The sequence below is a fragment of the Haliotis asinina genome, chromosome 16 (assembly GCF_037392515.1).
Source record: "Haliotis asinina isolate JCU_RB_2024 chromosome 16, JCU_Hal_asi_v2, whole genome shotgun sequence".
Taxonomy (NCBI): Eukaryota; Metazoa; Mollusca; class Gastropoda; order Lepetellida; family Haliotidae; genus Haliotis; species Haliotis asinina.
This window is the reverse complement of record NC_090295.1, coordinates 31,327,164-31,339,177: the sequence shown is the minus strand read 5'-3', so window position 1 is coordinate 31,339,177 and position 12,014 is coordinate 31,327,164. Positions and strand designations below refer to the sequence as shown.

General features: G+C 45.4%; 1 protein-coding gene across 3 annotated transcripts in view; it reads left to right on the top strand.

Annotated features, from left to right (window-relative positions):
* The window catches only part of LOC137268858 (DNA ligase 3-like), a 60,583-nt gene that overhangs the window by 32,286 nt on the left and 16,283 nt on the right, over nt 1-12,014 (top strand). For all 3 annotated transcript variants that reach the window (XM_067803434.1, XM_067803435.1, XM_067803433.1), the window contains exon 10: nt 1,976-2,137. In XM_067803434.1, the coding sequence (XP_067659535.1) occupies nt 1,976-2,137 (162 nt within the window). The remainder of the gene's footprint in view (nt 1-1,975; nt 2,138-12,014) is intronic.

Genomic DNA, 12,014 nt, shown 5'->3' with positions numbered 1-12,014 from the left:
TTACTGCTCTATACTCAATTTTATTCATTTTCACTGCCGTGAGGGGGGGGGCTCTTTCTGTCAATGTGAGCTGTTCACTAACTTCTGAGAGTAGGATACCAAAACTTATATACCACATCAGCTACACCCCAAGGTTCAATGTTGTACCATAGATTGTGACACCTGGGTATTAAAAATGCTCAAGGCTCAAAACTTATTGACATCCCCTCATAATTAATAACAAATTAATACAGAAAATACACACTCGTAACACTCTTCCCCTGTTACAATCATAGCAATGATAACATAATAACATGACATGTAATAATATGAGCAATATGAAAAACTTTTTGCAGAATTACACTGACAAAATGCAGATACATACAGCATCATCAAGTCAACAAACATTTATACCCTGGAAAGTGTTTGATCACAAGATTGAACCTTTGCAAGGTCAAACTCCATCTAAGAAGTCTCTGATTCTTGTTCTTCATTTTGTGAAGAAAAGTCAAGGGATTTTGATCAGTAAAAACTTCAATTGGCAAAGTGGTGGTACCAAGGTACACTTCAAAATGCTGTAAAGCTAACAAAAGACCAAATGTCTCTTTCTCAATGGTAGAATAATTTCTTTGGTGCTTGTCAAATTTCTTTGAAAAATAAGAAACTGGATGTTCAATTCCTGAATCATCCTCTTGAATAAGGACAGCACCTGCACCAACATCACTTGCATCTATTTGCAACTTAAATGCTTTCTCAAAATTTGGTAAATGCAATACTGATGAATTCATGAGTATGGCTTTGAGTTTTTCAAATGCAGTCTGACAACTGCTATCCCACTGAAATTTTACCTTTTTACCCAAAAAGGTTGGTAAGTGGAAATAAAACCACTGAGAGGTTTTGACAAAACTTTCTGTAATAGGCAGCCATACCCAAGAATTGCATGAGTTCTCTCTTAGATTGAGGTACTGGAAAATGTACAATTGCCTCAACTTTAGCATGAACTGGTTGTACCTGGCTGTGCCCTACAACATGCCCTAAAAATTCCACTTGTGCCTTCCTGAATTCACACTTGGCGAGATTCACAGGTAACTTTGCCTCAGCCAGTCTTTCGAAGAAAGCATGAGTCCTTTTGAGATGGTCATCCCACTCCATGTCGTAATCGATGACATTATCCATGTCTGCTTCGACACGATCAGGGCCTGATGTGACATTGTTGACGAGTCTCTGGAACGTTGCTGGAGCGTTCTTCAGACCAAACAGCATCACCTTGTACTGATACAGTCTACTGGTACTGCCAGAAGCCCTTCAGTAAGTCAGACTTACTTATATACTTGCCTTGACCAATGCGATCAATGCAATCGTCCATGTTCCTGAGAGTGCATTGACAGCTTTCATGTCAGCACAGCAGCGCCAAGCACCTCCACTCTTCGGCACAAGAGCACATGGTGAACTCCACAGACTGTCACTGAGTTCAATAATGTCCTTGTCCAACATGTATTTCACCTCCTTCCGTAGAATTTCACGCTTCACTGGATTCATCCAATATGGGTGTTGTTTTACAGGCACAGCATCACATACATCTATATCATGGCTAACAACATCAGTTCGGCCGGGCACATCAGGAAATAAGTGAGAGAACTCATAAATCAAATCTGACATCTGAACTTTCTGCTCAGGGGACAAATGTGATAGTATCTCATCAATGTGAGCTAACACATCAGAATTTCTCAACTTTGGTGAAACATTATCACTAAGATCATCAAACTTCATCAATTAATAACAAAATATACAGAAAATACACACTTGTAACAATATCTATCATTTTCCTGTTCTTTACATGCTGTCAACCTCTCATACTTCCCACGTTGTCAGTTTCCCATTCTTTCCATGTTGTCAGTCTTCCATACTTCTCATGAAGTCAGTCTCCTGTTCTTCTGATGTGGTCAGTCCCCATTTTTTGTGGCTTATACCTACTTTTCTTCTCATTCATCCCAAGGAGAAGACTGACAAAAAGACTGGACATCATCACAGTAAAAGTGATGGCCCAAAGCAAGGCACCAGCGGCAGCAGTGACAGTGTGGACGCTGCCGTCTCCAAGAAGAAAACACTGGTGAAGAGAACAAGAGAGGATGAAGGGCAGACAACTCCTACCAAAAAGGTGACCGGACCACTGGCCATTTAATCCAGTAATAGTTCAGACCCTGAACCTGGGTGTCTGACCTTATATGATACATATGGCTGAATGGTCTCTTACATCTGTATGTACCAGGGGACATGTAATCACATACTTAGATTTTCATACTGTAGATGAGTAGTATAGGGAATGGGGGTTCTGGCTCACTTTCACAAAATGTCTCTACAAAGCCTTATTTACTAAATAAGGCTTTGGTTGGGTCATTAGCTCTTGCTACTATTACCCCTACTACAAAAAAGTTGGCGGTAATTACTGTGCCTTGGTAGGAGGTAACACTGTGCCGTACGGTACGATCAATAATTCTTCTCTTACAAATCCCCTACCCGGCCCATCCCTCAAGTAGTACAAGTTAGGTTCGTCGGCTTTCATATCCACTTTATCTATGTTGTAAGTTTTGACTGACCATATAGGATCGGTGGCTCGCTTACGGCTATCACCCTCGTGTTCCCCCGGCTGGTATAGATACCTCACTAGGGCCCTATCTGGTATTTGTTTCTCCTTCCCACGCAATGGAGCGGCCGACTCTGCAACTATTGATTTTAATTTGATAGCGTCTGCCGGTTTCTTACCGGTGAGACGGGTGACTTCATGGTTGATTGCCGACACCACCTTGGGTAACCTCGTGACCCATTCAGTCGATCGTTTTCCAGGGGTGGCCATCTCCCTAGCATACTGATAGCCGAACAAGCGCTCAGCCAAAGTCCTATTAAATCTCTCAACTATGGCTTGGCTGCGATGGGCTCCGGCCGTGCCACGCCTGACCTTTGTATCGTGTTTGGCTAGCAGTTGTGACACGGCACCCATGAACTCCCGTCCGGGGTCAACTTGCAGCTCTGTTGGCCACGTCAGCGGACTGCGTTTGTATATGCGTTCGAATCCTCTGGCTACCTGGGCCGAATCTTTCGTGGTCAAGGGTTCGGCTTCCTTGTAACGACTGGCTACGTCCACTACGGTTAAGGCATACTTGTACCTCTTATCGTGGGGTAGGAACAGTAGGTCTGCCTGGTGAATGCTATTAGGTATGTTAATACCGAACCTCCTTCTAGGCACGTAGCGTGGTGCCGGTAAATAGATCTGCCACAGGGCTTGTTTTTCAAGCCACGCTTTGGCTTCCTCCGGGGGTACTCGCGCTATTTTAGCTAGCTTATCTACTGCGCTAGCTCCTTTCCAGTACCCACGCGGGCTGTAGTAAATAGCCTCAAATTTTTTCATGTCCATACGCGTATGTGTTTATACCATCAATAGCTATCCAACGTTTCGTGTCCATAGGCGATAGGGACGTCTTGTTTATAGTAAGTCCGTATATCTTATGTCCATCACTTCTAAGTGTGTTCATTTTATGTCTAAAGGTACGGGTCTTGAACAGGGCTTCCTTGAATCTGGCGTGTTTGATGTGTTGTTTCACCACATACTTCTTAACCCCCTTAGCCTTCCGGATCTCACTATTGTCGGCTTTCAGTATGGAGTACATCTTAGGTCTCAAACCTATGTACTCGGCTATGGGCGTGCCAGCACACTCGTCCTTCATCTTACCTAGGACCTTTTTATTTACCGTGCTGTGTAGGGTATGGGTCTTAGGGTAATCGCTGGTGTCGTATAAATCAAGGTGTTTTTTCATGTCCTCGTACACGTCCTCGGTTCGAATCTCCATCAGCAGGGAATCCGTGTCAGTGTACAGCACTTCACACCTGTCGCCGTACTGTTTCTTGAGCTCGTTGTAGTAAAAGTCGTACATCAGGTGTTTGGATAAATCGAGGATGCTCATCCCCACGTAAACAGGCCGGTTGAATTTTATGTGGCTTTTCTTCATGTGTAGGGCAACCAGGTTGTCTGTGAATATCTTACTACGGTTGAATGCCGGACTGGCTATCAATTTCCTGAGCTTGTCTTCCTCACTAGATCTAACCAGCTTCACGGTTACGCGTTTCCTCAGGTTCTCCATAGTCTTACCAAACACCGAGTTATTCATGAGCTTGTAGAGATTTTTCTCAAAATCACTGGTGGCTTTTTTTCGTAGGTCTGTGTTCATTCTGATGTAGGGCTCCATCCATGGACTCTGGTCGAACATGAGCACCCTGTGTATTTTGGTCAGCCTCATACCCAACGACAGGTACAGCTGTAGGTTGCGATAGTGAACGATGTACTTGGTCTTATTCATTAAGTTAGGCACGAGTTTTTCAACGTCTGTCACATGCCCACCTGACAAGTTATGTTGGTACTCAGACATCCAGTCTGGGTTAACCCTCATACGTTCGGGTGCAAGGGGATAGCTGTTGTGCGATGTGTGTAATTCCTTGGGATACTCTAAGTCAACTTCGAGGATATACCCTTTGTTCGAATCTGGTGCAACCTCTATAACATCAACGTGGGGTACCCATTCGAATCCCCCTGTAGGTAGATACTGACTCATGGCCCAGCCGTACAGGTTGTTTGCGTCGAGGTAGAGAATGTGATTGGTTGGTTTGTTAGGATCGTAACCTTTCACGTATTGATTATTTGCTTTCGCGTATCGTTTGGATGCCATGGAAATCCCACCTCGCAAGCCTTTCTCAATGAATAGGTGCATGTCGTAATCTGTGAGCAATTCCAAATTAACTCCGGTCTTTTTAAGCAAGGCGTCCCACGACAGACCTGGGCTGGTGTAATACCATGCGGGGTCGAGTTTATACTGCTTTAAACAGGTCCGCCTGAACGTTTCAAACACGTCGGCTAACAGCAGTACATCTGTCCTCAAGTATAGGTCGTGATAATCACCCAGGTTCTTACAACCCAGTTTATTCCATACGTTAGTCGCGTGCGAGTAATCATCTCGTGAGACGGACGCCTCATTCAGCTTGCTATAAAAGCAGTCAATAGGGGGTAGTCTGGTCTCGGTGAACTTGGCCCAACTATCTATGTACTCATAGGGGTACACACCCTTTCTCATAAGCAGGGGTCGAGTCTCGGCGTCTGTGTATCGATCGGTGATAGGGAAGGTATTGTTGGCCTTGACCAGACTGTCGAGTGACGACAGGAGGAACTGAAACGAGTCAATGAACCTAAGTCCGTTTAAGCTGAAGGAGATGTATCTCTCCATGTTGTTGGGGATGCACGTTATATTACCATCGATTTTCGCGATGGCCTGCATGATCAAGTGTGAGTCGTACCCTCTCAAGTTGTGAAAGACAACGGGGATGTTTATTGCCTTAGGGTTGATTTTAAGCTTGAGGTTGCACGCGTTGTGAGCGGCGCCTCTATACTTACCAGTTATGTGACAGTGATCTCTCACCGAATCACCGTTAAGTGGTGAGTCGCACACGTGACAGTTAGTGCTACTAGCGTGAGCTAGCCTGTCGGCTCGGGTCATACGCATGGGAGCGATTTTATACAATGCATTCCTAATAATTTTTTCTTCCTCCTGCAAACACTTTAGAAACTTTTCAGCCGCGTCAGGGCCCCTATACACTACCGGAGCTTTCGTTTCCCCGTCACAACGGACGACAATGTATCCAAACGAACAGGCCTTATGCTCTTGTGTCTTGTGGGTGAAGCTACCCCCACTAGGGGGTGTGGGGGAATCCCCACCCACAACTAAGGCTTCGAAGTCGGCGTATATAATATAAGGTACAGACATTTGGTTCTTGTGGTTACTGAATTTTAGGATATTTTCACCTTCCTTAGGCATGTCGACTCGTATGGCCGTCTGCCCCACACCTTGACAATCATCCCGGTGGGATTCTAATAAATCAGCTCGACTGAAACCGTGTATGCATCGTTCACAGAAGTGGGTCTTTTCTCTGTGTGCCGATTGGTCGTGCAACAACCGGCTGAGATGTTTTATCCATGTGTAGTGATACTTTTCACCTCGCTGGATCATGAATATATTGATAACTTGACGATCCTTCACCGGGCTGACCCTGTGTACTATTGTTGTGTTGCCTTCGTGCCCAAAGACATTTATAGCCAGATTGTTCTGTTTTTCTACTTTAGTGATCTGGGATATTGGGGTGGGTTCATCTATACCATCCCAATTAAGCCCATCATCTTGGGGATAGCTAGAAAGCCTATCTGAATTCTTGCCAGCTGGAAATAAGGCTGACCTGATAGCTAACCTAAGGCAATCGTTTCCTCTATTCTTAACGTTTACTATGGCATGTTTGTTCCTATAGTAGGGAGGCAAGGCTAGGTATGACCCGCCTCTGAACGGCACGTAGTTAGCTATGTCTAGATAGACATTATCGATTTTATCTACAGCCCACCCGGACCCCAAGTGTGTGTAGCGTTCTAGGTATTCTCGTATCTGCTGAAAACTTGTATCGATTGATGCGTCAATGGTCTCTGCATGTGTGACGACCTCTTGTTGACCTCGGAAGTAAGGCTGAACATACTCAGTGGTACTTCCAACCTGCTTATCGAGCGACATTTTCACTGTGATCTGAAACTTGATACTTCCTAGGTTATTTAGTTCCTGGTTGACCTTATCAGCTATCAGAGGCTTGATATCTGTAATGTCTATGTTTCTATCAACGTGCATGCGCCAACCTCTCAAATAGTTACCTACAGCGCGCTCAGTGCGCACGAACTGTAGGTCAATAGCTCTATTCTGTCGTAATAATTCTACAAGCTGTGGTTTTCTCATACGGGAATACCCGCCTAAACCCAAATCGTGTGCCTCGGCTTTCAGTTGTTTTACAGTGGGAGGTTTTGCTACGGGGGCATGTGATAACAATGCGGTTAACCCGGCTCTCCCCAGGTTTGAATAACCCGTGTGCCCAAGCTGTTTCGCTTGAGCTTTTAATTGTTTTACCGTAGGAGGGGCTTCTAAACCTAGTAATCTCAACAATGCTGACTTCCGCATTCTAGAATACCCGATAACACCTCTCTGTTTTGCGACCCTCTTGAGCTCGCTTACAGTAGACATCGTGTTTACACCTAAGAGAACTAATGTCTAATTGGTTCACAGTAACCTTATTAAAAAATATTTCAATCCAGAAGAGGCCAAACTCGGGCAGCCGGGTCCAATTCTAGTAATTCTGTCAAATCGTCCCACGTACCTGGTAAAATATATAGTGTGGCTGTTTCAATCCAGCACTCGCCTTGGTTATAGTATTCACTTAGACTTGAAAAACGTTCTATATGGTATTGAGTCGCGATATCCCGCTCCCATTCGAAGGGGTGAGTATACTTAAAACCCTCTTTAATCCATACCACGTCCAATATTATCTTAAATCTGAAGCTTCCCCATAAAGCCAGTTCATATTTGAATATGTTTTTAACTAGAGATGCGATCACACTTTCCGCAGACATAGCTATACGTAGGTGTGTATAATCTCTAATTGGTTCACAGTAAGGGGAGGTAACTCTTAAGTGGCTATCTTGAGCAGTCGCCTACGTTCTTTTATGTAGCCTTTTTTATTCTCGTATATGAGTTGATGTCTGACTACGTTCGCTCCGTGAGCTTTACATAAACAGTAGTGCCCTTTAACCCCGATACCACACACAGAACACGTGTAGTTAGGACTTCCCATATGGAAACAACAGAACCCCTGATTCCTGCATTTCCTACCACAGGCCTCGGTCTTCCCCATAAGTATATATTCGCATCGGTATGGAGCGGGTCTCATGTTTACTTATATAGGTATTTTAGTTTAATTGCTTCGCAACCAACGCAGTAGCTGCTATACCCAACACTATGAAGCCCAGTTCACGATTCATTTGTCCCTTGGATGGTGTGTAGTACTGAGCGAGTGTGGGTTTATTGAGCGGTTCCAATTGTTTACCAGTTAGTAGATAGTATTCTTTCATTGCTTCATCGACATCGTAGAATGTTTTAATGGCATGGTTTTCACGCTTGAGTTGTTCGTTAATAAAATCGATCCTCTGGAGGCGTTTTTTAACGTACTCGTCCTGTGCTCTTTGTAATTTCTCAGTAGCGAGATCGTGTCGCTTCCTTTCTTCCTGTATTTCAGCCGCGTGATCATCTCGTAGTTTCGAGAAGAGGAAATTACTCCCGGAAAATGCCAGGGCATTCACTAACGCCCCACCGACCATCATAGCTATCGTGGCCATCCCTATATTTATTTCATTATATTATCAGGTATTATTCCTTGTTTTACTAGGATGTCTTTTGTGGCCATCGCCATACCAAGGTTCATTATAAGCATACCCATATCCTGCAGGTTGAAATCTAGCTTGATAGTTGGTTGTTTAAGCACCATTTTAGTCAACCGAGCGTACCCTACTGCTAGACTGGCGACCACTGTGGCGTGGTATGCGTCGTTGACGAACGTTTTCCCCTCAGACATTATGTATATGATATAAAATATTAAAATTATAACATGATATGCGGGTCGACGGTGGGGGTACCCCCCACACCCCCAACAGTGGGGGTTACCACCTCAGGTACCACCTCACGGTGAGGGTTTCCCTCACGTGTATATAACCACGAGATAGCCAAGGCAGCAGTTACACCTACAGCCAACAACAGTCGGGTTGGGTTGGTCACTTTATGTTGGTTACACCACCGTTTTTTACCGGCAGCTACTCTCTTAGGATTCTTCTGTCTGGTTACTGTTGAAGTGGTCTCCACCGTCACTGGTTCCTGTGAACTCACTGTTTGGGGTGTGGGGGGTACCACCACTGGGGTCTCCTCCACTGGGGTTTCCTGTGCAGCATCCATCTATACTATTATTATTATTCTTTCTCTCAAATTGGCAATGTTTTGCCGTGATAATCGCCGCCGTCACTGGAGCCAACAACATACCATATTTGTGGTACAGCCCGCAGCTGATAGAGCTCACGGCGTGTTCGATAAAAGGGTCTTTCTCGAGGTCCTCCCACAGGTAAAGTCGGCGCTCTGGTGGAATGGGAAGGAAATGTGATACAATACCGGTGTATATCTGGGTCATAGCCGATCCTATTGTCTTTGTCATTTCTGCTCCGAGCCGGGACTCGTATCTAGCGTATAGCTTATCGATTTCTTCGGCTGACATTTTGTTAATTTTATCCGGAGTGTAGTCTCCAAAGTAATGTTTGGCTTTGCCGCCAACAGCCAACGCCACCAGTTTCTCTCGCTTGTCATCAGTGGGGCCTGCGGGCGACAATTGTTCGAGCAATTCCTCACACTCCATCTTATAATATAACAAGTAAGATTTAGTTTTAACTATATAATACCCGATACAGACAAAACACAGAGAAATGAAGGTTAAGTTGCACACGACAAACACTTCGAATATCATAGCTATATGCTTAGCTTTGCTTAGCTTTAGCTTAGCTTTGCTTAGCTTTAGCTTAGCTTTGCTTAGCTTTGCTTAGCATACTATATAAGCCACGGGTTGGTCGGTTTTTAGTACGAGCTTAGCGTGTTTAGTTTCAGCGAGCTGTTTCTTCACCCGTTCCCGTTCTAATTTACTCATCACATCGTTCTCTCTCAAACACTCCTCGAACGAATCCCTGTCCTTGCAGTGAAATAAGGCCACCCATCGCGTCTGCTCCCTGAGGTCTTTCAACACCGAGTTGAACTTCTGCGTTAGCACCCAGACGCTGTGATTTGCATGCCGGCCGGAGAAGGCCAGGTACGATAGCATGTCTCTCTTTTTTGTTATCTCGCGATTAGCGCTGCAGTCGTCCAGTATAAACAGCGTCGGTTCCCCTTTAAATTTCTCGTGAAGAGCTTTCAACCAGTCCTGCAGGCGTGTTCCAGGGTCGATTTTGTGTACGTCAGGGTCCGTCATTACCCAAGGTCGCGCGTACGTTTTATTCATGCCCAGAGTAGGGCACATGATAACGATGTTATCGAACACATCCTTGTAGTAACCCTCCAACATATCCAACACGAAAACGGTCTTCCCACAGCCAGTCTGCCCGCATATGATAGCGCAGTGTGGGTCAGTGGGTAGTTGTGGGTACCCCTGGGGGGTGTGGGGGTCTCCACCACTAGTAGATGGCTTGCACGAATCTCCCATTGTCTATATTAAGTTGCGCGTCCATAATAACGTACAGATATAATTTCAACTTACCAGCGGTTTGAGCCTTCTTAGTAATCTGGATGGTTATCCCTTCGCTGCCGTTATCTATACGGCGCCCGCTACCGTGCAGTTTATCATCATCCGTGGATCGCATGTCCAACCATAGGGCGTACTTGGTGGTCAGGTATTCACCGATCTGCACGGAGCTTAGGTCCAGGTCCTTTATTATGTAATCCCCCACTGGTAGCTTTTTTATCTCATCCCACTGCTGGTGTGGTCTCATACCATGACTGAACAGCTGGTTGGGCACGCCCTCGATGGTCACTTCCACCTTTTCAATCTCGGGGTTGAAAAACTTCTCGCTGTCCCTCTGGAATGGCTCGTAATCCTCCACGGGGACGACCAGGATACCTTTCATCGATCTCGCCGGCACGTTCAGGTTGATATTCCACACAGTGTCGCTCTTATCTCGCACGACTGATCTATGTCTCAGTACGCGATCGTATAGGATAGCCATCTTCCCAGAGTACTGACTTCGAACCTGCCTGGCCAGCTCCGGGCTAGTGACCATGTCGAACTCCAGAGAGATGTTGTCTATGGCATAACTGGCCTCATCACCGTTCGGCGTACGCACTACTTTGCTATAGTCGTTAAACGTGAGCTCGTATTCGAGCCTATCACCCAGCGCGGCCTGGTAAAACGGCGCGTGTCCCGTGAGCAACTCGAAGTCGAGCGGCACGCAGAATCGATTCCCGTATGCTAGAGCGATGGCCTTTTCACCGGCCGATAGCTTGTCTTGTTGGTCTTGCGTGAAGACATACCCTATGCGCGCCCGGGTTGATTTGCTGATACCCTGGTACACATCATTGACTCGTTCTCCATCGCTTTTCCAGAGATCCTTGTAGCAGTGAAACACGTCGCTGTCGTCGATGCTCAGCACCTCGTTACCGCTGATCTTGACAGTCGTTTTCTTGATGATAGCTCGACCCACGTTCCGCACTAGCTCGCGTTTGTCGTTGTCGGAGGTCAACGTGATATTGAACGCCAGTCGAACAGTGCCTGGTACAATGAGGTCATTCTCACCAAGGTTTGGAAATCTAACCAGCAGAGTTTGGTTCTGGTCTATCTTGCTGGGATTGTTGGTGATGGTCACCGACTGTCGCACGGCTCTGGCTCCTAATGGCTCTCTCAATTTTCTGAAAGGATCTAATTTTCTACCGTACATTGTTATATAAAAGAAATATATTTTTAATACTAATGGATGAAGACATACCTATGGATGAGATGCCGGGCGCTAGTGCCCAGGCATTCGATGATGAGCAGGAGACCTCATTTACTAGTTCACCATTGAACCAAGAACTCTTGGAAACAACGGTAAATGATTATTTCGAAAGTTTAAGAAGAGATAAAAACTACGTTGAACCACAGGGTCGATACCATAAGGATTTTTTTATTGATACAAAGGGTGTTCTACGCCTTAAGTCTGACCCAGGGGTTGACCTCTTTAACAAGAGCAATAAAAAACCACTGGCCTTGTCAACTCTAGCCAGCCGCTATGGTGTTGAATTTATCCGTAAAAATCTAAACATGAATGATTACGGTGGTGCAATACCTAAGGTCGTTAAAGAAGATCTGCAAGCTACCAGATCCCACCTCACCACTAGAGATGAAATGACACCACAGCGTGCTACAGAAGCCTCAGACAGCATAGAAAAACTGTTGAGCACCTACTGGGACAAACCGTTACCGGGGTTTGACTTTCCGGTAAGGGAACTGCGCGGCTTAGACGAAGCTGTGAAACGCGTGCGTGGAGAACTCGTGAACAACATGGGGAAACTGAACGAAATCGACGAGCACATCGCTAGGGAAAAAACCAAACTCAACGAAACTGAAAA